Source organism: Dermochelys coriacea, chromosome 23, assembly GCF_009764565.3.
Source record: "Dermochelys coriacea isolate rDerCor1 chromosome 23, rDerCor1.pri.v4, whole genome shotgun sequence".
NCBI classification, from domain to species: domain Eukaryota; kingdom Metazoa; phylum Chordata; order Testudines; family Dermochelyidae; genus Dermochelys; species Dermochelys coriacea.
In genome coordinates, this window is record NC_050090.1 from 14147584 (window position 1) to 14171866 (window position 24283).

At 64.7% G+C, this 24283-nt stretch overlaps 2 protein-coding genes across 11 annotated transcripts; both read left to right on the plus strand.

Annotated features, from left to right (window-relative positions):
- Positions 1-470: 470 nt before the first annotated feature.
- On the plus strand, positions 471-5784 carry HSPBP1 (HSPA (Hsp70) binding protein 1). Of its 6 annotated transcripts, none has more exons than XM_038382216.2 (9): positions 471-544; positions 960-1071; positions 1265-1440; positions 1586-1799; positions 2213-2437; positions 2853-3008; positions 3245-3341; positions 3519-3630; positions 4351-5778. In XM_038382216.2, the coding sequence occupies exons 3-9, from the start codon at positions 1312-1314 to the stop codon at positions 4426-4428; spliced, it is 1011 nt and encodes a 336-aa protein (XP_038238144.1). In that variant the 5' UTR covers positions 471-544; positions 960-1071; positions 1265-1311; the 3' UTR covers positions 4429-5778. The 6 variants fall into 6 exon arrangements, with proteins under 6 accessions (XP_038238144.1, XP_038238146.1, XP_038238145.1 ...); XM_038382218.2 differs by having other exon boundaries at positions 474-544; positions 960-1045; positions 4351-5784; XM_038382217.2 differs by having other exon boundaries at positions 481-544; positions 963-1071.
- Positions 5785-6187: 403 nt separating this feature from the next.
- Positions 6188-24227, plus strand: PPP6R1 (protein phosphatase 6 regulatory subunit 1). 5 transcript variants are annotated; one of them, XM_038381968.2, is made up of 24 exons: positions 6188-6380; positions 9771-10003; positions 11484-11670; positions 12215-12352; positions 12732-12797; positions 13099-13211; positions 13697-13810; positions 13892-14057; positions 14228-14380; positions 14896-15027; positions 15500-15564; positions 15910-16025; positions 16290-16375; positions 16725-16814; positions 17002-17099; positions 17762-17785; positions 18538-18595; positions 18851-18984; positions 20141-20253; positions 20551-20716; positions 20995-21074; positions 21462-21567; positions 21819-21932; positions 22266-24227. In XM_038381968.2, exons 2-24 carry the CDS (start codon positions 9777-9779, stop codon positions 22267-22269), a joined length of 2550 nt encoding a protein of 849 aa, XP_038237896.1. In that variant the 5' UTR covers positions 6188-6380; positions 9771-9776; the 3' UTR covers positions 22270-24227. The 5 variants fall into 5 exon arrangements, with proteins under 5 accessions (XP_038237896.1, XP_038237894.1, XP_043357099.1 ...); XM_038381966.2 differs by lacking the exon at positions 6188-6380 and adding an exon at positions 8486-8755 and having other exon boundaries at positions 21465-21567; XM_038381965.2 differs by lacking the exon at positions 6188-6380 and adding an exon at positions 8488-8755.
- Positions 24228-24283: the final 56 nt, after the last annotated feature.

Below are 24283 nucleotides of genomic sequence, written 5' to 3' on the forward strand. Positions count from 1 at the left end.
GATCCCCCCAGCCCCAAACCCCTGCCCCCAATTCCCCCCAGCAATTCCACCTAGATCCCCCCAGCCCCCCAACCCCCGCCCCCAACCCCACCTAGATCCCCCCAACCCCCACCCCCAATTCCCCCCAGCAATCCCACCTAGATCCCCCCAGCCCCCCACCCCCGCCCCCAATTCCCCCCAGCAATCCCACCTAGATCACCCCAGCCCCCCACCCCCACCCCCAATTCCCCCCAGCAATCCCACCTAGATCCCCCCAGCCCCCCACCCCCGCCCCCAATTCCCCCCAGCAATCCCACCTAGATCCCCCCAGCCCCCCACCCCCGCCCCCAATTCCCCCCAGCAATCCCACCTAGATCCCCCCAGCCCCCCACCCCCGCCCCCAATTCCCCCCAGCAATCCCACCTAGATCACCCCAGGATCGCGCCCAGCCCCCCATGCTCCGCTCCCGCCAGCAGGGGTCGCCCCGCCCCCTCCTCGCTGCCCCGCCCCCCGCAAGATGGCGGCGCCCAGGGCTGGGAGTGGGGAGCGCGCGGCGCGGTAGGAGGTGAGCGGGGCGGGGCGGGGCAGGGAAGAGGGCGGGGGGGCTCGGGGGGGGCGGGCAGAAGACGGGAGGGGGAGCGTTGCAGGGAAGAAGATGGGGGGTGGGGCAGAAGATGGGGGGCGGGGCAGGGAAGAGGACGGGGGGCTCGGGGGGGCGGGCAGAAGACGGGAGGGGGAGCGTTGCAGGGAAGAAGATGGGGGGTGGCTCAGGGGTGGGGCAGAAGATGGGGGGAGCAGTTTAGGGAAGAGGACGGGGGGGTGGCTGAGGGGGGCGGGGCAGAAGACGGGGGGAGGGTTGATATGCTGTTCCCCAGGGAGGGGGGCTGTTTAATGGGGGACACCTCCCTCAATACCCTGCGCCCCACAGCTTGGCCGGGTCCCCCTCCCATGCTGACCTGGGTTCTCTCCCCGCCCCCCAGCAGACCCTCTTGTGGTGCCAGCGGTGGGAGCCGGACGCCAGCAAACCCCCCCCCAGGCTGAGTGCTCAGCGCGGACCCAGCATCTGGTAACGCCTGGACCCCCCAGACCTAGGTGATGGAGGGTGAGGTCGATGAGTTAGAGTCGGGGGGCGGGGTATGTGGGAGCCAGGACTCCTGGGTTCTCTCCCGGCTCTGGGAGGGGAGTGGGGCTTAGCAGTTAGAGTAGGGGGCGTTGGGAGCCGGGATGCCGGGGTTCTCTCCCCAGCTCAGTACCTGACTCCTGTTGTCTGTGCCTTTCTCTGCAGGGGACGTGGCCGAGGCGCCTGCTCTCTGGCCCTGCACCGCCCCAGCCATGGCTGAAGGGGGCGCCGGGGGCAATCGGCCACCGCGTGAGCATCCGCAGAACCTGCAGGGGCTGCTGCAAATGGCCATCACGGCTGGCAACGCCGAGCCCAGCCAGCTGGAGCCCATGTCTGACGAGGTGCGAGCACTCCTGGGTCCTATCCTGACTTTGGAGGGGAGTGGGCCCTAGTGGTTGGGGGGGGGGCTGGGAGCCAGGTTCTCCCCCCGGCTCGGGGAGGGTTGGGATGGGGCTGGACGCTGACCCCTCTCTCTCCGCCCCCCAGCGGCGGCAGTGGTTGCAGGGGGCCATGGCCCAGGCGTTCAGGGGGCAGCTGGAGGAGGTGGAGCAGATGAAGGAGTGTTTGCGGGTGCTGGAGGCCGTGTCCCCTGGAGGGGACGGCGGAGAGACCTCGGAGCCAGCCGAGGGGGACCCCTCCCGCCAGGCCAGTGCGCTGGAGCTGCTGGCTGAGCTGTGCGAGAACTTGGACAACGCTGCAGGTATGGGGTAGAGCACTCAGGGCAGGGGGTTCTGGGGGTCAGGAGAGGGGCACTCGGGGCAGGACGGGAGGGAGCCGGGATGGGGGATTATCCTGGGAGTGCTGGGGCAGGGAGGATGGGAACAGGGGGTGCCCGTGGACTGGGAAGTGGGGGATGGTGTTGTGGGGGGAAGGCAGTGAGGGTTCTGGGGGGGTGGATTGTCAGAGCCCCCGAAGGAGGCCTGATCTCTGAGATGGGGCCCCCTGAATGGGAGCTGGGTCACGGGGGGTGAACCGTGTAATTGAGCCTGCGAGCAAGTGACCCCCACAGGGTGGGGCTGGCTTAGGGGGTGCCCCACCGGAGCTGCCTGAGAACCCCCTAAGGGCACCATATGGTCTCTGGGGCACCTGCTGTCACGCCCCCCCCCCCCCCAGATTTCTGCAAGCTCGATGGGATGCGGCTGCTGGCTCATCGCTACCTGGAGCACCCCATCCCGGAGCTGCGCTGGCGCGCCGCCCACCTCGTGGGCACCTGCGCCCAGAACGTGCCCAAGGTGCAGGAGCAGGCCCTGGCGCTGGGCTGCATGCGCAAGCTGCTGCGGCTGCTGGACCACGACGGGGCCGACGCGGTGCGCATCAAGGCACTCTTTGCCATCTCCTGTGAGTTCTGCAGGGGGCGGGAATGGGGCATGGGGCCTGTTCCATCTAGGGGGCGCTGGCTCTGATCCAGCCCCAAGGCAGGGGGTGGGGATGTGGCACCGGACCTGTCCCCTGTAGGGGTTGCTGGCTCCTGTCTGGCTGCAGGGCGAGAGGTGGGGATGGAGCACGGGACCTGTCCACTCTAGGGGGCGCTGGCTCTGATCCGGCCCCAAGGCAGGGGGGTGGGGATGGGGCCCTCTAGGGGGCACCAGCTTCACAGCCATAGATATTACTGGCCCCATGGTAGCAGAGAGGCCAGGGGGTGGAACCCTTGCTCTCCTCTGCCTCCAGAGGCCGGAGGCGGCATTGCAGCGCGGGCAGGAGCTGTGTGCGTTGCCCCCGCTGAGGCTCTCTCTGCCCCTCTCCCCGGCGCCAGGCCTGGTGCGCGCCCAGGAGGGGGGCCTGCAGCAGTTCCTGCGGCTGGACGGCTTCTCGGTGCTGATGCGTGCCATGCAGAGCCCTGTGGAGAAGCTCAAGGTCAAATCCGCCTTCCTGCTGCAGAACCTGCTGCTGGACCACCCGGAGCACAAAGGTGAGGGGTCTCCGGGACGCTGGGGGGCGCTGCCCTCTGCCTCCCACCCAGCCCTGCCCCGCCCCGTCTGCCCAGCCAGATGCCACCTTCTGCCTCCCACCCGGCCCCCTCTGCCTGGCCAGGTGCCACCTTCTGCCTCCGACCTAGCCATGCCCCGTCTTCCACCCAACCTGGCACTGGGGGGAGTCATCATTCTCCATTCTCCAGCCCCCTGACTTGTTGCTCTCCCTCTCCAGAGACCCTGTGCTCCATGGGGATGGTGCAGCAGCTGGTGGCTCTGATCCGCTCTGAGCACAGCCCCTTCCATGAACACGTCCTGGGGGCCCTCTGCAGGTGAGATGGGAATGGGGATGGGAGGGCCAGGACTCCTGGGTTCCCTTCCTGGCTCTGGAAGGGGCATGGAGCCTAGTAGGTAGAGCTGAGGGGCGGGAGGGGTGGTAGTCAGTGGGAGTGATGGGACCTTGGTCTGTGCTGAGAATAACCCCCCATTTGCCCTGCCCCCACCCACAGCCTGGTGACAGATTTCCCCCAGGGGATGCGGGAGTGCCGGGAGCCACAGCTGGCGCTGGAGGAGCTGCTGCGGGAGCGCTGCCAGCTGCTGCAGCAGCAGGAGGAGTTCCAGGTAAGGGGAGGGAGCTCTTCCAGGTCAGAGCCACCTGCATGTCGTCCCTCTGCCCGTCTCCCCCTGCCTGGCACTATAGGGCACCGCCCTCTGTCCCCTTCGGCCACTCCCTGTGCACAACCTGACGCTGCCCTCTGCCCTGGCCGTGCTCAGTCCCCCCCCCTCGCCTGGCACTGGGGGCGCTGCCCTCCCTGTGCCATCCAATAATGATCCCAGATCTACTCGGTCCCCTCCGCAAGCATCTCCGTGCATTTGCGGGTGAGCTGGCGACGCGGCAGCCTGGCTCACAGAGAATCTCTGTCCTTGCTCCACCCAGCCGTGAGATTCCGCGGCTCCTTAATTAAACTAATGGTCTGTTGGGTACGTGGGGGGCAGAGTGGTCCTCGCTCATTATCCCCCCCTGCTGCCACCTATCCCCATTTCCTTCCCAAGTGGGAGTTCAGCTGGACTGTGGTGAACTTCCCAGCAGCAGTGCCAGGACTGGGCCCCCTGCTGAGCCTGCAGCACAGTGCCCCCTAGTGTCCGCGCCAGCACTGACTGCCTAGAGTGAGCACCCCCTGCTGAGCCCGCGCCCTGCAACACCCCGCTGGGTCTCCTATCCAACATCACGACCCACCCGAACCCCACTTAGCTTGGGAACTTTCCCACCCTGCCGGCTGTGGGGCAGCCCAACTGCAGCAGCAGTCTCTCCGCTCACCCCTGCGCCTTGTGTTCCCCTAGGAGGAGCTAGAGTTCTGCGAGCGGCTCCAGCGCGTCTGCTTTCAGACGCCCCCCGAGGACAGCAGCATGGATCGATGAGTGCCCCCATTGCCCCCCGGATCTGTGACTGGCCCCGGTGTGTCCGCCCCCCCTCCCCCGGATCAGTGACTTCCCTGAGGTGACCACTCCTCAGAATGGTGGTTTTCTCCTGGCCTTTTCTGTTTTCTCCTGTGGTGGCTTTTCTGAGGGACCCCTGGCTGCCTGCCCCCCTCCCCCCACATGGGGCTGGGGAGAGGGGCTGGAGCCACCCCAGAGAGAAGGCCTCGGCTGGATCAGAACCAGGAGCCTCTGGTCCCCATTTGTTCTGTGTAGATCCTGCAAGAGACACCCCCTCCTCCCCTCCACTTGAGTTGTAATGGTGAATTCAGGGAGTGAGGGGTTAAACTGAGAACACTTCTCCTCCAGTGAGGTCTCTAGGTCTCTAGGGGGCTCCGCCAGAGCAGGGGACTGGCTGGCTGTGGGGGGGTAGGGAATGGGGTACAGGGCCTTTCCTTCTGGGGTGTGCTGGACCTGATCGGGATCCACCTGAGCGTGTGGGGGTGCTGTCTGACTTGGGAGACCAGAGGATAGGTGCTATGCCCATTGCTGTCACATGCTCCCCATGTGGGGGGGGGAAATCTAAGGGCAGGGTGGGGGTTGAGCTGGGGGGGTGCAGCTTGGGGCTCTCCTGCTCTGCCTGTTCCTGTGTTCTTGTTGCCAATGGTTTTCTAATAAAAGTTCTGCATTGGGTGGATCCTTTTCTGTTTCCTGGGGGATGCCAGGGCCTCTGGGTGGGGACGGGGGGAGGGGTGTCATGGGAGGAGCTGGGACCTAGGCAAAGGGGTGGGAGGTTGTGGAATGGGGCACGTGGCCTTTCTCCTCTAGGGGGTCCATCCTGGCCCCAGGGCAGGGACTGGCTGGCTCAGGGGGGCAGGGATTGGGGCCGGGTCCTTTCCCCCTAGGGGTGTTCTAGCTGATGAGGTTATAGAGATATCATACCCACAGCAATTAGGCCAAAGTGCTGACGGTGCAATGATGATGTCAAACATCTAGCTGATGATGCCGCGCAGAGCAATGATGTCAGTGACTCTGAGTTCCGCTGTCACCCCATGACAACGTGCCCTGCAGTGTGATGTCACACATTTGGAGAGATGACATCACATGCTGGGTGGTGAGGTCACAGCAGGGGATGAGGTCACCCCTTGGGAGTGGTTGACTCAGGGTGATGCTGTCACACAGTGAGGAACGTGCCCCAGCAGTGGGTGGCACACACTGATGATGTCAGACGTGTGGAGATGATGTCATGTTGAGCGGTGCTGGCGCTCAGCTATGTCACACAGTGTGATGATGTCACAGACCCAGGCTTGGTTACCTAGATATGCAGATTTCTGCTAAGCACCGCAACGTTCCCTCCTTAATTTAAATATTAATTGGATGCCAGTGGCCCCTGCGCATGCGCCTCGGCGCTTGGCGTAGGGGCGGGAACGAGCAGGAGAGGCTCATAGACTGGCTCTGCGTCAAGCGCATGTGCACCCAAGGACCCCGACCAATTTTCAGGGCGCATGCGCACAGTCGCAGGCGGGGCGCTGGGGGCGGAACAAGATATGCGCATGCGCACTTCCTGAGGCAACGCAACGAAACATCTACGCATGCGTAGCTGGCCCTGGAAGGCGGAAAGGTTATCCTGCGCATGCTCGCCCAGTTGAGGCGTTGGGCAGGGTTAAAAAAAATAAATGGGAGTGTGACGCATGCGTATCTTCCCTGGGAAACAGACCCGGGAAGGTTCTGGACATGCGCGTCCAGTGGGAGGCGGGGCCCCTACCCATCGTGCGAAGTGTGCGCATGTGCGGGCTCCCGGAGAGGCGGAAGGAAGGGTCCGCTCGGCGCATGCGTGTTACCCCGGAGACGGGGGGGCCTGGCAGTGAGACGGGGCGGCAGAGCGGCCGCAGGCTGGTTCCGGGCGCGGGGCATTGTGGGATCGCGGCGGTGCTAGGAGACCCAGGGGGGGCCCGGTGAGCTGCGTCTCTCGGTGGCCGCCATATTGGCCTCTCAGCCCCGCGGGGAGCGCCGGGCCCTGGGCCAGGGCCCCCAATTGACCCCCCCCGGGCCCGGAATCCCCCGGGCCGGGACCCCCCCCAGTTAACCCCCCCGGGCCGGGACACCCCCCCCAGTTGACCCCCCCCCCGGGCCCGCAATCCCCTGGGCCGGGACCCCCCCAGTTGACCCCCCCCGGGCCCGCAATCCCCTGGGCCGGGACTGACTGGGGCCCCTCCCGTCGTTGGGGCCCCCCATAGACTCACTTGGGCATGGCTGGGGCCCCCCACAGACCTCTGAGCTGGGCTGAGGGACCCCCCAAGACTCCCTGGGGATATCTCTTACAGCAGGGGCACCCCCATGGCCTTGTGGAGACCCCTGCACCCCTCGGGGACCCTGCCTCAGCCTCAGGGGCTCTGTCCGGCTGGGGACTGCGCCGGTCAGTCTGTGGGGGGGTCTCAGCCCAGCTTCCCACCCTGCGCTCGGTGCTGCACAGATGTGCTCTCTGCACTACCACCCCCGGCCCCCAAATCTCACCCTCCCCTCTCATCATGACCAAGGGGCCATGGGGGGCTAAAGGAACCAGCCTCCATGTTGGAGGGAGACGGAGCCTGTGCCCCGATTCTGTGTGCGGCGCCTGGGCGTTGGGGCTGCTTTGCTTCCTCTGATTGCGGTCTTGGGAGCCAGGACTTCTGGGTCCCCTCCCTGGCTCTGGGAGGGGCATGGGGACTAGTGGTTACAGCAGGGGGGGCAGGAATTGGGGCGGTTGTGGCATGAGCCTGGGGTGTGGATGTCCTAGAGGCCTTGTCCCCGCAGCGGACGGTCTCTGGGGCAGGCGACGGTTTGCGCAGCTTTCGGTGTCGGGCTGACCTGGCGGCAGGAGGGGTGAAAGGCCCATGCCGGTGGCTGGGTGGCAGCGTGCCGTGGCCCGGCGGAGTGCTCTATGTCCGTGCCGTGGCTGGAGTCAACAGCGTTGGTAGCAGCTTGGGGGCGGGGGCGTTTCTGGTACCTGGGTGACTGAAATCTTAACCGGTGCATTGGGGGAAGGGTTACAGGACTGCAGGGGGACAGGGAATGGGGCTCGGGGCCTGTCCCCTCTAGGGGGTGCCAGCTCCCATCCGGCCCCAGGGCAGGGACTGGCTGCTCGGGGGGCAGGGAATGGGGCACGGGGCCCTCTTAGGGGGTCTCTTTTGTTCCAGTCAGGACCCTCCTCATTAATCACGTCTCATTCACCAGTGCCTGGGCTCTGATGCGCTAGGTGCTGGACAGAGTAGCACAGTCCCCGGCCCAAAGTCTCGGCAGCTAAATCCTCTTGCTAGGAGCTGAGACCTGCTGGTGGCCAGGTGGGGTCAATCTCGAGTGACTCCTCCCCCTGCACAATCCAGTTCTGAAATTGGAGTGTAATCAGCGTAACCTCAGCCGGTCTCCAGCTCTCCTCTCTGCTCCCATTTGCTACCCAACTGGGTTTCAGTGGCCCTGTGTCAGGCAGGCATTATTCTAAGATAGCGAATGTTCGGCCTTTGCTGTTAGCTGCCGGCTCAGTGCTGGGCTGGGGAGCCCCAAGTTCAAATCTCACCTTGGAGGGGGAGGGGTGCAGTGCCTCAGTTTCATCTTTGGACTCTCCCATGTGCTGCTGGGGCCATTCTGAAGGGCAGGGAGTGGGGGTGGGAAGCTCATGAGCCTCCACCAGGGAGGCCCAGCGAGAGAGGGTCCATGCCCAACCGAGATCAGGGCCCCGTCATGCCAGGCGCTGCCCAGACCCAGCGAGAGAGGGTCGTTTCCAGCTGAGATCAGGCGCTGCCCAGACCCAGCGAGAGAGGGTCCCTGCCCAGCTGAGATCAGGCCCCGTTTTGCCAGGCACTGCCCAGACCCAGCGAGAGAGAGGGTCCCTGCCCAGCTGAGATCAGGCGCAGTCGTGCTGGGCGCTGCCCAGACCCAGCGAGAGAGGGTCCCTGCCCAGCTGAGATCAGGCCCCGTCGTGCTGGGTGCTGCCCAGACCCAACGAGAGAGGGTCCCTGCCTAGCTGAGATCAGGGCTCTGTTGCAGGCAGGCAAGGGCTCTGAGACTAAGGGCAGTGCGGGGCATTGCCCCCATGCCAGCGGGGGGCTGGAGGCGGCAGGTTGGGGTTCTGGCCCCCACCCCTCGCGCGCTCTGTTCTGCTCTCCCGGCGCTGCCTCTCAACCCTCTCTGCAAACCCATTTCCTGTCGCTTCCGTTCCTCTAGTGGCGCCCAAAGCAGGTCGCCCGGGGAAGGACCCAGGCCTCCGCAGCTGTATCTGCCAGCCTGGTGCTTCCCTTACCCGGCGGGGCGCGGTGCCTGGCTGGGCTCTGGATGGAAGCTGGCTGCCGCAAGGGTAGGGCTGCGAACAGGGGCTGTGTGGTTGGAGGGGGGCTGGAGCCTGTTCGTTAGCCTTGCAGCGATGGCTGGAAGCCTCGCCTGGGAGGGAGGCTGGCCTTGTAGCGTGGGAGAGCTGGGTGCGAGTGCCGGCTCCGGGGCTGCTGCTGAGTCCACGCTGCGCTGCAGCGGCTCTGTGCGGGAAACGGGGGGGATCCTGCTTTCATCTGTGTAGATTCAGGGTCAGGCCCAGGGCTGAGCCTTGTCTGTGCAACGCCCGACGCGACGGGGCCCCGATCTCTGGGGGGGTCTGTGCAGCGCCCGGCGTGACGGGGCCCCAATCTCAGTCTGGGCCTAAAGATGTTCTAACACAAACAGTGAGGTGGGGGGGGGTCTCGCAGGGCATGTGATGGACAGGCCCTCATCCCTTGCTCCCCCCCCCGCGTGCCACACTCTGAGAGTCGCCCCCCCAGTCCTGTTTATGAGCCACTCCCTGCCCCCAGCCAGTGCCAGTCTCCTGTGCTGGCCCAGGGCTGACCAGGGAAGAGATATTGACCAGCTAGAGCATCCTTCTAGGAAACAGGAGAGATCTGCGTTGTGGTGGGGGCTGGCTTCCATCCGGCCCCAGGGTGGGCACTGGCTGGCTCAGGGGGCTGGGGAATGGGACATGGGGCCTTTCCTCCCTAGGGGGCACTGGCTCTGATCTGGCCCCGATCGAGTTCCAGTTGGGAGGTGTCTATGAAGCATCTTGCCCAGTGGGGCCCTTGTTGATGTGTGTGTGGTGGTGGGGGGGGGGTTCCTGATCTCTCCTGTTGCCCCAACCTCACCTATCCGGATCTCTAGGGTGGGGTCTGTGACTGATCCACATAGCGCTGAATTCTGGTTGGGGGGGACTCTGGGCTCGGAGGGGAGGGGCCTCGGGCAGAAGGGGTGGTCTGGGCTGGGGGCTAGCCTCCCCGAGGTTCACCCATCGCCCATGCTGGGATCTGTGGCCGCTGACCTCCCTTTCCATCCCCGTCCCCCCTGCCCCGCAGGGCGCCATGTTCTGGAAGTTCGACCTGCACTCCAGCTCGCACATCGAGACGCTGCTGGAGCGTGCCGACCTGACGCTGCGGGAGCTGCTGGACGAGGACGATGTGCTGCAGGAGTGCAAGGTGGTGAACCGCCGGTTGCTGGACTTCCTGGTGCAGCCACAGCACATGGAGGCGCTGGTGACCTGCGTGACCGAGGAGCCCCCCGCCGAGCTGGATGAGCGGCTGCGCTACAAGTGAGGGGCTGCGGAACGGAAGTGAGGGGCGCCGGCAGAGCTAGGGGGAGACCAGGGCCAGGCTAGCAGGGGGCTGCAGATTGCGAGTGAGGAGCACATGGGATCTTTTTTCAGGGGAAAAGGCAATACACCGCGTTTATTGAAGATATAACAATTAGCACGTGCATTCAAACACACCGGACGCACACACACACCGTCCCGCCGGTCAACATTATAGTTACCAGTCCAGAGTGTGGATCAATCTAGTGGCTAGGTTGATTACAGGTAGGGAGGAGCCGGGTTCTGTCTTTCAGGACTCGATTCTCCGGGGAAGTTTTGGCAGGACAAACCCAAAGTTTCATGGCAAGGCACCCTGTTTATGTTCTGATGTTTTTTTTGTTTTGTTTTTGTTTTTTATTGGGACCCATGAGTTTTGCACTATTACGCTGTAATCAATTGTTTGACGAATGCTTGTTTTCTCAAATTGTTTTTATTTATTTTTTTATTAATTTTTTTAGGGAGTTGTTTTATACTGGTGTTGATCACAGCTATTTTGTCCCCGTTCATAGGTGCCTGTTTTATTTTTAGAGTTGTTAATTTGCCTTTTTTTGATATTTTAATAGGGGCGTGTTTCAGCCTCTTGGCGTCCTTGCGTCTGTTTTCGGTTCCTTCCTAGACCGTTTCATTTAGCGATGGCTTTTACTCTTATTTTTTAACATACGCGTTTTTTATTTACACACAAAACAATTAATTTACCTAGAACATTTTGAACAGGAACATTAAATTGCAATGCAAAAGAAAACAATCACGGCTTTTTTTTTTTTAAACTAATTTTAAAATGCAACAAAGTCGTCACCCTTAAAGGTCTGTTACTGCCTTGAAATCAGCCCAGACACAGATTTCGGTTAAAGCATCTCTACTAAATGGCCCATTAGGTCTGTTGCTTTCTGCTATTCAAAAAGGTTGGTTAGCAGGATATGATCGTATCATACATCAATACATGCTACATTATTACCTCATTCTTCTTCTTTCTAAATTATATAAAAATGCAAACATAAAATCCTTCTACTACACAGCAGGGCTGGGCTAGCAGGGGCTGCAGGTCGGGAGTTGGGCACTGCAGGGCTGGGCTAGCAGGGGCTGTGGATCGGGAGTGAGGGGCACCGGCAGAGCTGGGGGGGAAGGGCGGGCTAGCAGGGGCTGCGGGTCAGGAGTCAGGCACCGCAGGGCTGGGCTAGCAGGGGCTGCGGGTCGGGAGTCAGGAGCACTGCAGGGCTGTGGGGAGTGCAGGGCTGGGCTAGCAGGGGGCTGCAGGTTGGGAGTGAGGGGCACCGGCAGGGCTGCGGGGAGTGCAGTGCTGGGCTAGCAGGGGCTGCGGGTCGGGAGTGAGGGGCACCGGCAGGGCTGGGGGGGGAATGGCTGGGCTAGCAGGGGCTGCGGGTTGGGAGTCAGGGGCACCGGCTCCCCCACAGCTGGCTGGTGCTCATGTGCCCCGCTGCAGGTACCCCAGTGTGTCGTGCGAGATCCTGACATCGGACGTGAGCCCCATCACAGACGCGCTGGGCGAGGACGAGGGCCTGCTGCGGCGTCTCTACGGCTTCCTGCAGGTCCACGGCGTCCTCAACCCGCTGCTGGCCAGCTTCTTCAGCAAGGTCATGGGTACCCTCATCAACCGCAAGACAGACCAGGTGCCCCAGCCTCCCCCTGCCTTGGTTTCCCTTCTGCCTGCCAGCTCTTGCGGTCGGGACTGGCTCTCGCTCCACCTATGTGCAGCGCCTGGCACGATGGGCTCCCAGTCCCAGCCAGCGGGTAGGGGTGTGGGGGGGTGTTACCATAATACCACCAATAGCCTGGCAGCAGCTGCCCCCTTTGAGCTGCGGAGGGGGTGGCCCCTCTCCCTAACACCCTACCTCCCAAAGCAGCTGGCACAGGCAGGAGACCAGGCTAGTTGGGCCCAGGGCAATTGGCTGTTGCTGCCCCACATGAGTGAGACACTCGCTGCTGCTTGCAGGTGGGGGACGGGCTCATCTGGACCCCCCCAGATGTCCTCCAGGCCAGGGCATCGCTGCAGCACATCTGCCTATCTAGCCTGGCGTCCCGGCTGCGGAGCTTGGGAGCCTGTTCCCTCCTCATCACCCCGAGCAAGAAGCAGCTCGGGCCCCAAAGCTGGATGCCTGGCCCCAGTGGTGGGGAGTTCTCCAGGCTAACGGGGGCTGGACCGGTCCTTTGCAGATTGTGGCCTTCCTGCGCAAGAAGGACGATTTCGTCAGCCTGCTGCTGCGGCACATCGGCACCTCGGCCATCATGGACCTGCTGCTGCGCCTGCTGACCTGCGTGGAGCAGCCCGTGCTCCGCCAGGACGTCTTCAACGTAAGGGAGGGGTTGCCTGCTGGCCCCACCCTGGGCACCTGCCGGCCCCCCACTCCATTTCATTTGCTACCCTGTGCCCGGCCCCACGCTCGCCCCTGCTCCTTTGCCCGCACCTCATTGGCAACTCCAGTGCTACCTCAGGTTCAGCAGGGCACTCCACTGGTCGAAGCTGCCTAGGTGCCGTCCCCTCCCCCAGTGGCCAGCCCTACCTGCTGCCCCCCCTGGCAGGGTGAAAGTCACAGCTTCCAGCCAGGCTGAGCCAGAGGGAAACCCCCATGGGGGGGGGCACTGGCGCAGCTGCGGGGGAGCCCAGGACTGGGCTGGGAGGGGGCTGCGGGTCAGGAGTGAGGGGCACCGAGTTGTGCTGTTCCCTTCACAGTGGCTGAACGAGGAGAAGATCGTGCAGAGGCTGATCGAGATGATTCACCCTTCGAAAGATGACAATGTGAGCAGCTCTGCATGGCCCCCACCTGGTGGGGGAGGGACATGGGGGGGACAGCTACAGGCAGGGAGCTCCTAGCCCCCCCCCCGCTCTAACCACTAGACCTCACTCCCCTCCCTGACCTAGGGAGAGAACCCAGGAGTCCTGGCTCCCGCTGCCTCTAGCCCCTACTGGTGATGGGGGTCCGTACCTCTAAGCTGGCAGCTCCGGTGGGGCGTGGGCAGAGGGACTGGCCCCGCCTCCCAGTACTTGGCCCCGCCTTTCCCATCGCCCCGGTAACTGGGACTCTTTCCCCCCACCCCAGCAACATTCCAACGCCTCCCAGTCCCTGTGTGACATCATCCGACTGAGCCGGGAGCAGATGATGCAGATCCAGGACAGCCCCGAACCCGACCAGCTGCTGGCCACGCTGGAGAAGTGAGGGAGGGGCACTGGCAGGACTGGACAAGGGGGCAGCCCAGGGCTGGGCTAGCAGGGGCTGCGGGTCGGGAGGGAAGGGCACCGGCAGGACTGGGGAAGGGGGAAGCCCGGGGCTGGGCTAGCAGGAGGCTGCGGGTCAGGAGGGAGGGGCACCGGCAGGACTGGGGAAGGGGAAAGCCCAGGGCTGGGCTAGCAGGGGGCTGCGGGTCGGGAGGGAGGGGCAACAGCAGTATTGGGGAAGGGGCAGCCCAAGGCCCCCTTGATTGGAGGGTGGCGCTCCTAGTATCAACCCAAGTTAACGATGGCGAAGCAGAAGCCCGAAGCTCCCGGACCACGAGCCAAGGACCCTCACCTGGAGCTGAGACACGGCCTCTCTCGGGCGGGGGGCAGGGCTGGGTCCCCGGGGATGGGATGTTTGGGGCCCCCCTCGGCCAGCCCCTCTGACTGGGGTGGGGGTGGGGTGTTTGGGGCCCCCCCCGAAGGCAGGAGACGGTGGAGCAGTTGCTGGGGAACATGCTGGCGGACGAGCGGGACGAGTCCGTCATTGTCAGCGGGATCCAGGTGCTGCTGACGCTGCTGGAGCCGCGGCGAGCCAGGTGAGGGGGTGGAGCTGGCGGGAGGGGGCGGGGCCAGCCAGCCGCCCCGCCCCTGCTCATCCCTCCCTCTGCCCCCTGCAGGTCTGAGGCCGGGGGGATGGGCAGCTTTTACTGCCCCCTGGAAGGGCAGCTGGAGCTGGGGCCTCTGGGCTCGGATGGCAACGCCTGCCAGGCCAGCCCCAGCACCCTGCTGGCCCTCAGAGGTTACCTCCGGGACTTCCACCAGCTGCTGATCGACCCCCCGAAGGTAATGGCCCCTGGATTCCTGGGTTCCATCCCTGGTGCTGGGAGGGGAGTGGGGGTTAGTGGTTAGAGCAGCGTGGGCTGGGAGCCAGGACACTGGGTCGGGCGTTAGGTCTGGGGGGGCTGCCCGGATGCCTGGGTACTCTCACCTGTGCTAACCCCTGCTCCCCACAGCGGCCGGCCCTGCAGATGTCGTGGGGGCTGCTGGACCCGCCGCTGGGGAACACGCGGCTGCAGGTGGTGAAGCTTCTGGGCGGCGCGCTGGGGGCCGGGGACGCCGGGCTGCAGGAGGAGCTGCTGGCCTTGGGTGCCCTCGACACCATGCTGGTGAGTGCTGGGGACGGGACAGGGCTCAGCCAATGGGATGGCAATGAGGGGGCGGGGCCAACATTAAGGACCAATGCTGGGGTCAGCTTTTGTGTGAAGTCAGAGCCAGGGGCCCATCTGCCCGGGCGGGGGGCCTACCCCCTCTCTCCCACCCCCAGGTCAGAGCAACCCCCGGAATCCAGCGCCAATCCTGGATCTGGGAAGGAGATTGCTTCACTTCCTGTCCCAAAGCGGCCAGCTGTACCACCAGCCCCCAACCCAGAGGGGCCCATCTCAGTGCTGGGCAGGATTCCTGTATACCCAGCCCTGCCACCCCACTCCAGAGGGGCCACGTCCCAGCACTGGACAAGGGGTCCCTGTATACGTGGCCCCTGTGCCCCAGCCCAGAGGGGCCGCGTCCCAGCACCGGGCGAGGGGTCCCCGTGTACCCAGCCCCCGGCAGCTGGGCGCCATAGCCAGGCTGGTGCCCGGTGTCCCCTGCAAGCGCAGTCCTGAGCTCCGTCTCTCTCGCCCAGGACCTGTATTTCAAATATACCTACAACAATTTCCTGCACGCCCAGCTGGAGGCGTGTCTGAGCACCCTGCTGCAGGCCAGTGCCCCCCCTGAGGACTCGCAGCCCCCATCAGACAGCCCCGTCGTCAAGCATGTGAGTGGGGAGGGGCCCTTGAAGCTCCTGGGCAGAGGGCGGGCAGCCCAGTGTGGGCAGGATATGCAGTCACCTCCTTTCTCTGGGATTATGACTGGCCCCAGGGAGAGAACCCAAGAGTCCTGGCTCCCAGCCCCCTCCCCGTCTAACCCACTGGTCCCCACTTCCCTCCCAGAGCCAGGGATTGAACCCAGGAGTCCTGGCTCCCAGCCCACTCCGCCTGTAACCCACTGGACTCCACCCTCTTCCAGAGCTGGGGATCGAACCCAGGAGTCCTGGCTTCCAGCCCCCTCCCCGTCTAACCCACTGGGGACTCGATTTCCCTACCAGAGCCCCATAGGGAACCCAAGAGTCCTGGCTCCCCCGCAAACCAGTAACCATCGCTGCCTCCTGCTCCCCCTTAGTCAGTGGTGGGTCCCGTCTCTGCCCCGCCTGCCCGTGACCCGCTGCCCCTTCTCTCCCGCCCCTGCAGCTGCTGCAGAAATGCCACTTGGTGCAACGAATCCTGTCGGCCTGGGAGGAGAACGAGCAGACCCAGTAAGTGGTGGGTGGGGGTAAAGAGCGAGACACCCCACTACGAGGTGAGCCCAGGAGTCCTGGCTCCCAGCCCCCCCCCCCCCCAAACACCTGACCCGACAACCCTCCCAGAGCCGGGGGGAGGGGTGGAGCCCAGCTCTTCTGAGCCTTGTGCTGGGGTGGATGTGGTGAGAGCGCCCCCTAGTGTCCAGTGCTGACTACAGGGGAGAGCTGCATCCGCCCCGCAGCCCAGCGCCCCCGGCTGAGCCCCCAGCCTTGCTCCCCGCAGCCCAGCGCCGCCCTGGGGCCAGCCCTGCCGGCGGGGTGGGCGCTGCGGTGACACCCAGCCCTTGGGTCCCGTTGCAGGGCAGCTGGCGGCCGGCGGAGGGGGTACATGGGCCACCTGACGCGCATCGCCAATGCCCTCGTCCAGAGCTCTGAGAAGGGTCCTCACGTCGCCCTGGTGGGGCAGCTGCTGAAAGGTGGGTGCGGGGGGCACTGGGCCAGCGTGGGGCATAGAACCAGCCCCTTGGCTCCAAGCTCCCTGCCTGGCTATGGATCTGTGGTGACCCTTAGTAGGCAGTTGGTGGGGTGCCCTGCACTGTGGGTGTTCCTGCCCCACCCCAGGGCCCATAGGGGATGGCTGGGGCTCCTGGCTCTGTGGCTGTTCCCTGCCCCTGGGGCAGTGGTGGGGGGCTGCCGCCCATGGGGGGCACCATCTCACTCCAGTGCCCCTGCCCTGGCAGAGCTGCCGGAGGAGGAGCAGGAGCGGTGGGAGAAATTCGTCTCGGGGCCCCTGGCAGAGACCAACAAGAAAAACGTGGTGGATCTGGTGAGTTTCCCCCAGCCCCAGCCCCACAGGCCCATCCCGCCCGGGGCTACCCCCATGTCTGTCCAGCTGTCAGCACCGATACCAGCCCCATGTGCCCACTGGCTTCCTGCCCTGTGCCAAGCACCGTGGAAGCCGCGAGCCCGTCTTTACTCGAGCCTCAGCCCCGTCTTGTAGCAGGGAGTTCCGCCGGCTAACACCTGAGCATTGTCCTGGGGCTCTATCACATGTTCTGAGGGACTCACCCAGCCGGTGCTGACCCCCACTCAGCTGGGAGGTGTCGGGGGGAGGGACAGGGCTTGGCCCCCACCCCCGGTACCATGACCCTAACGAGCCCCGTCACCCCCTGCAGGTGAACATGCACAATCTGCACTTGTCCAGCGACGACGAGGAGAATGACCTGAAGGAGTTCAACTTCCCCCAGGAGGCCGTGCTGCAGCAGGTGGGTCTGCCCCCCCGCCAGAGCCAGCCGCATCCCAGCACACGGCAAGGTGTCCCCGTGTCCCCAGCCCCCGCGCCCCACCCCAGAGGGGCCGCATCCCAGCGCTGGGCAAGGTGTCCCCGGCTACTCAGCCCCCCCCTGTGCCCGATGCCCTCCCACCTTCTGTCTGTCTGTCCCTCCTCTCCAGGCCTTCGTGGATTACCAGATGCAGCAGGTGACCTCTGCCTTTATCGACCACTTTGGCTTCAACGACGAGGAATTCGGGGAGCAGGAGGAGAGTGTCAAGTGTGTGTCTGCCTGGAAACACCCCCCACTCCCGCCCATCAGCCCCCGCTGCCCCACACTCTGGGGCCAGCCCCCCAGGACACCTGGGCGGAGAGACCCGCTGTGGGGTGCACTGGGGAACAGGGCCACTAAATGGCACCAGATCCACCTTCTCTGCTGTGGGCTGGGAGCCAGGACTCCTGGGTCCTCTCCCCAGCTGTGCCATGACTCCTGTCGGTGCCTGGGACCGGCTCAGCCGCGCCTTTTGAGGTGACCCCACCCCGGCTCATTCACACTAACTTGGGGTTCTGCACAAACAAACCCCGGTGCTTTCCGGGGGGATGCTGAATGTGTGTGTCTAACCCAGCTTTGTACACAATACCTATCAGCCCCCTCACTAACCCCTGCCTCCCTGGGGACCCCCATGTGGAGGGAGGCTGACACCCCATAACCCCCCTCCTTGGCTTCCTGCCTCCCCGGGGACCCCACGTAGAGCAACGGGGCAGCATCGCATCAGACTTCCCCCCCCACATGGCAGTGGGGCTGGGGTGCTGGCAGTAGCGCCCCCTGCCTGTTGAGCTGACCCCCTCGGAGTGAGGCACTTCAGCCCCCCACGAGGCCCCCGCCCCAAGCCCCTCTTGGCTTCATGTCTCTGCTTCTCTTTTTCTCTCTGCTGCCTCCAGTGCCCACTTCCGCCAGCTCAAGAGGTAACGAACCCTGGTGTGCCCCCCCCCACAGACACCCCGGCAGGGGCACATGACAGCAGCCCGACCCCGCCCCATCCCTGAGAGCGGGGAGTAGGGAGGGCGAGAGGAGAACTACATTTAACCCCCCTGGCCCTGCCCCTTTCAGGAATCCCGCAATCAGGGACTCAGCTGGGCACAGCTCCAGGCTCCATGGGGTTAACTGTCCCAGGAGCCCTTGGGGTCCCAACTGCTCTCCCGCCCTCCTCCCCCCCTTCCCCTCCCCAGCACCCCCTCTCCTAGCACAGTGCCCCCTGGGGAGGATTGAGGTCTGGCGGCGGGGGCGTTGGCGTTATCCTAGTCGAGGAGGCCTACCCAAAGCAGGACTCCTGGGTTCTCTCCCGGCTCTGGAAAGGGAGTGGGGTCCAGTAGTGAAAGCAGGGAGGGGACTCGGTGCCAGGATTCCTGGGTTCTGTCCCCAGTTTTGAGAGGGGAGTGGGGTCTAGTGGTTAGAGCAGGAGGGGCTGGGTGTCAGGATTCCTGGGTTCTCACCCAGCTCTGGGAGGGGAGTGAGGTCTAGTGATTAGAGCAGGGGGGGCTGGGTGCCAGGATTCCTGGGTTCTCTCCCAGCTCTGGGAGGGGAGGGGGGATCTAGTAGTCAAGCAGCAGCCCCTCAGCTGCTGGTCTCTTCCCAATGCTTGTGGTGGGGGGTGGCCAGCAGCGCCCCCCGTTTGATGCTGGCTCGGCCCCCTGTCACGCTGCGTTCTCCGTTCCAGCGCCCCCTTCGACAGGACGGGCAGCCTGAGCTTCTCCCTGAGTGCTGATGACGACAGTGTGAGTGCCCCACCCCCCTCACCACCTTTCCCAGCCCCGCATCACCCCCCTGCCCTGTGCCCTCTGCCCCCCCACATCCCTGCTGTGCCCCCGTCTTTCCCTCAACTCCTGCGTTCCCAGCTGGCATCATCTCGTTGAGCACTGGTGACAAGCGCATGAATGTTCTCTGGCCCACCTCCTGCCTGACCCTCTATGGGCACCCCTTTGTCCCCCAACTCCTCTGCTGCCCCCTGACTCTCTGCCCCCTCCCCCTAGCCCAACTCCAACCTGTTCGAAGTCTGCTACAAGGAACGGATCCAGCAGTTCGACGACGACTCAGACGGGGAGGACACCTGGCAGGAGAAGGACCTGGCCTACTCTGGGGGGCAGCCGCAGCCCACAGGGCCCAGGTACTGGCCCCGAGCGACTCCAGGGGGCGGGCACAGGGCCTCCTGCTCTCGGGGGCAGTCAGGATGCCTGGGTTCTCTCCCTGGCTCGGAGTGGAGTGGGGGCTAGAGGTTGGAGTGGGGGGGCTGGGAGCCAGGACTCCTGAGTTCTCTCCCTGGCTCTGGGATAAATACCAGGTTGGATGAGCTCATGGATCAGATCCAGGGGCAGGGAGGGGATGGCATATCCGGGTAGATGGGCCTGTGGCTCTGATCTGGGGGGGCGGAATAGGGGGTAGATGGACCTGTGGATATAATCCAGGAGGTGGGGAGGGGATGGGATACTGGGGCAGATGAGCCTGTGGGTCTGAACCGGGGGGATGGAATACCGGGGTAGATGGGCCCCTGGGGCTGATCCGGGGGCAGGGAGGAGGCGGGATGCCGGGGTAGATGGGCCCCTGGGGCTGATCCGGGGGCAGGGAGGAGGCGGGATGCCGGGGTAGATGGGCCCCTGGGGCTGATCCGGGGGCAGGGAGGAGGCGGGATGCCGGGGTAGATGGGCCCCTGGGGCTGATCCGGGGGCAGGGAGGAGGCGGGATGCCGGGACAGATGGGCCCCTGGGGCTGATCCGGGGGCAGGGAGGAGGCGGGATGCCGGGACAGATGGGCCCCTGGGGCTGATCCGGGGGCAGGGAGGAGGCGGGATGCTGGGACAGATGGGCCCGTGGAGCTGATCCGGGGGCAAGGAGGAGGCAGGATGCCAGGGTAGATGGGCCCGTGGGACTGATCCAGGGGGCGGAGGAGGTGAGATACTGGGACGGATGGGCCCTTGGGGCTGATCTGGGGGCAGGGAGGATGCGGGATGCCGGGACAGATGGGCCCTGGGGCTGATCCGGGGTCAGGGAGGAGGCGGGATGCCGGGATAGATGGGCCTGTGGGGCTGATCTGGGGGCAGGGAGGATGCGGGATGCTGGGACAGATGGGCCCTGGGGATGATTCGGGAGAGGGAGAATGGGGGATGCCAGGACAGATGGGCCCGGGGGGCTGATCCGGGGTCAGGGAGGAGGCGGGGTGCCAGGATAGATGGGCCTGTGGGGCTGATCCGGGGGCAGGGAGGAGGTGGGATGCCGTGGTAGATGGCCCCGTGGGGCTGATCCGGGCACATTCTCTCCCCGTGTCAGGAGCTGCGGCAGCACAGACAGCGAGGGGAGCCGGGACTCGGAGGAGGAGGAGGGCGAGGAGGAAGACGCTGGCGGGGGCGTGGAGGGAGAAGGAGGTGGCGGCGAGGCTGAGGGTAAGACCCCAGTGGAGAACGTGGGTGAAACCAACAGGACGGGGGGACCCCGGGAGCCAGAGGACGGGGGCAGAGGCTGGCTCTGGAGGTGTGTGTGGGGTCTAGGTAAAGTATGTAAACAAGATGGTGCAAATTCATTAAATACGCAAATCAAGGTCTCACTTCCCAGCTCTCCGGTGGTGGCCAGCCTGAGCTGCGGCACCTGGTGGGTGCCCGGGTGTCGCCCGCTGGCACTAGGGAATCGGAGCAACGGGCCACTGCCCAGCCCTGACCCGGCTCTCTTCTCTCCCTTCTCAGGTGCCAGCCCTGACCCACTGCCTGCAGAGCCCCCCGCTCTGCCCCCCAACAGCTCCAGGGTGGACACCGGGGTGGCTGTGTGGGACAGGCCCGGCTTGGACGCCTCCCACCCCCCCACAGAAGGGAGCTGGGCCCTGTTTACAGACACCCCCTCAGCGCAAACCAGGTGAGACCCAACCCTCTTCCCCCCCCCCCCTGCAAGGCAGGCTTATCTTCATTGGCCTCTGGGGGGGGCTGGCACTAGCTGCTGTGGAAGACGGGACGCCAGGGTCGAAGGGCCCGTGGGTCTGGGTCTGGGCCAGGGAGGGGGCGGGAGGCCGGGGTCGATGGGCCCGTGGTGAGAGGTTGGGGTCGAAGGGCCCGTGGGTCTGGGCCAGGGAGGGGGCGGGAGGCCGGGGTCGATGGGCCCATGGGTCTGACCCAGTTGGGGGCGTATTTCCGCAGCCTGTCAGAGGCCCCGTCAAGCTCTGTCCGGGGACCCCACCCTCAGGAACCAACACGCAGCAATGTATCTTCAGTGGGAGGTGAGTGTCACTGCGGCAACCTGCTCTCCCTCCCCCTAGCACTGACCCCTGGGTCTTCCTCTGCGGTGGGTGGGGGGATAGATGTTGGGCCCAAGGGGCTGAGCTAAGCAGGGGGGAGGGTTGCTGGGCCCATGGGTTTGACCTGGAGTGGGGGGAGGCTTGCTGGGTCTGTGGATCTGGGCTGTGGGGGGCAGATGGTTGGGTCCGTGGGTCTGAGCTAAGCACGTGGAGGGTTGCTGGGCCCATGAGTCTGAGCTGGGGGGGGAGGGGGGGGCTGGGCGTCTGGATCTGGGCGGAGGGGAATCGGGCCCATGGGGTTGACCTGTGGGGGGGATGGGCGGGGAAGAACGACTGCCTTGGCAGGCCCCTAACCCCCCCTCTCTCCAGCAGCCCCCCCGGAGGTCCCCCGAGCGGGATCGCCCTGCGAGAGCAGCGACCCGGTGCTGAATGGCCAATCAGCTCGCCCGCCCGGCCCCGCCACAGCCAGGCCAAAGTAAGGCTGGGAGCAAGAGGGAGGGGCAAGTAGCACCCATGGGGTGGTGGGGGAAGGGTGCCTTAGGACAGGCCTGAACCTTGGGCTGGGGGTGGAGCTTGTGGGGCAGGGGAGGAGCCAGCCTTGGCCCTGCCCCTCACCCAGGTAACTGCCCTGGGAGGGAGGTCACTTGCGTGTGGGGTTTGTGTGATGGGGGAGGAGGAGCCAGCCCTGGCCCCACCCCTCAACCAGCTGTCTCCCCTCCCCCCCAGCACGGAAGGGGCCCCCCTATCTACCTCTGATGTCAACCAGCGGCTCCTGGGGGCCGCAGACACCCTGAAGGCGGAGAATGGCTCCCCCCAGAGGCAGCAGCAGCCAGCAGCCAGGTGAGCTCTGACCCCCCCCCCTCACCACCACCCCCAAGGAATGCTCAGCCGGGTTGGGGGGTCAGCTTGGTGGAGGGCTGGTTGGAGGGAGGGCCTCAGTTGGGGGAATCCCCTTCAGGATCTCAGGGGGAGGGCTCAGCCTATGACCTCATCAAATCCCGTGCATGGCGGGGTGTTAACTTGGCCTAAGCTCAACCCGCCCCCCGGCTGGGGAGATGGGCCCTGGGTTTGTGTGGGGGGTGTCTCCGATTTGGGAATTGCGGGCGAGGGGACAGAGTGGTGACCTCCCCCCTTGTCGATCTCTCTCTCTCTCTTTCTCTCTCTCCTCCCCAGATAAAGCTCATGGAGGGCACTTGGGGAAGCTGCTGATTGTGGGGGGCTGGAGGGAGCCCACCCTCCTGGAGCCCGGCCCACACAAGGAGAGCCCTTTCCTGTGGGGGGGGGCAGCATAGGATGGGGGGGCACTGTCCCCTTCATCACAGGACGCTCATGGCGAGATGGCTGAGCCCCCCCCCAGGGAAGCTGCTGTAAGCCCCTCGGCACGCCCCCCCCCCCATTTTTGCACTGAAATCTGCGGCAGGGCGACAGAATTAAAAGCAAATTGTTCGGAGAAGTGACTCTGGAAAGCACTAACCCTGCCCCCCACTTCTCAGGCCGGCCCCCCACTGTGCTTCCAACCCCCCTCGGTTAGCCCCTCCACAGCCCACCTCTGCTCCCCTGGGGGGGCCCAGCACGGGAACGGAAGCCCCTCTCCACACAGATTAGATTTTAACCCCCATCCCCACTTCCAGCATAAGCACAACCCCAATCCAACCCCCCACCTTTCTGTGTCAGGTCCAGGGCCTCAGCCAGGAGTGGGGTTCTGCCCCCGAGAGCCCAGCTCACTGGGGGACAGGGGGAAGAAATGCTGGAGGGAGTGGGGAGGGCAAGGGGTGGAGGGTAGACATGGGTGGGTGGGACTAGGAGCTGTTGGGGGTGTGGTCAGGGAGTGTTGGGGGTGGGGTTGGGCATGGATAGGTGGGGCTGAGCAGGGGGGGTTAGAGGCTGCTGGGGGAGGGGCACTACAAGGGCGGGCTGGAGCTCAGGGCTGTGGGACAGGTCTGTGTCCTTCCGTCCCCCCCCCCCCCCGGCTGGTTCTACGATCCTTTTAACCTCATGTTTTCCGCTCCCCCTTGTTATTTATTTCCCTGGCCTGGAGGGCTGGAGCTGCCCCATTTCCCTGGAGCAGAGGTGTTGGGGGGCAGAGATGGGTCATGCCCCAGGGAACAGCACCAGGCAGTCAGAGGTGGAGGAAGGAACAGGTAGTTCCCCCACTCCCAGGATACTTTTCAAGTGGGGGAGGGGTTTCGAACAGCCCACAATGCACCTGCCCCCTCCCCCCGACTCAGTGGCCTCCCCTCCTCGATCCTACTGCTCACACCAGCGCCGGCTCAGACTACAGCCCATCTGCAGGGCCCTTTGTCCCCCTCCACCCTTCCCCACAATCGGGGGGATGCTCAGTCCTGGGGGGCAGGGGTATCTGCATACAGAGGGGCAGCTCCCTCCCTCTTGGCAGGGGCCTCAGGTCCCTCAGCCTCCCCAAAACCCATCCTGTAGCAGATCTGGTGGGGGGGGAGGGTGGTATGGTACGGGGGGGGGGTCTCTTTCCCTCTGCACCCCAAGGGATTCGGGGCCCTTCAGGAGTGGAGGAAGGTTTATGGGAACCTAGGAAGTTCCCTGTCCCCATAGCGGTTTGGGGCATTAGGGGCTCAGACTGTAGGGCATAGGGGGCTAGGGGTCCCCCACCAATCAGCTGCCCCCCATCCTCCCTCCACATTGATCTTCCCGGCCTCTCCAGAGAGGTTCTGTATTGCACTAGTTTTAGGGGGGATCCGAGGTGCTTGGGGGGGTGAGGCTGGAAGGGGGTGTGGGGTCTGATCCCCTCCCCTTGCAAAAGAGACTTTAAAACAACCCCCTTCCCCGCATGGCCCCTGGCTGGGGGGAGATGGGGCCAGATGCCGGGTTACATGGCCCCACGATGCACCTTTCTCCTTTTTAAAAGCACTGAATTCCCCCCCCCCCCCAAGTCAGCAGTAGCCAACCGTGATGTCCTGGTAGCCATCCCCTCCCTCCTTCCCCTGGCTATCACTTTAGTGGCAATATTTAAAAGCTCTTAAACAGGAACCAAATCAAGTGGCCTTTTGGGGGTTGCTCCGGGGCCTGCCCGGCTGGCGACCATCCCCCCTGTGTCGTGGGTCCCCGGCTCGTCTCTTTTGTTATTCTGGATGAAAATAAAAAACAATGGTTAAAGCCTGAGCGTGCCACAGCCTCCTTCCTGGGGGGGGGCCGGGGGGAAGCAGGGCGCTGTGGGG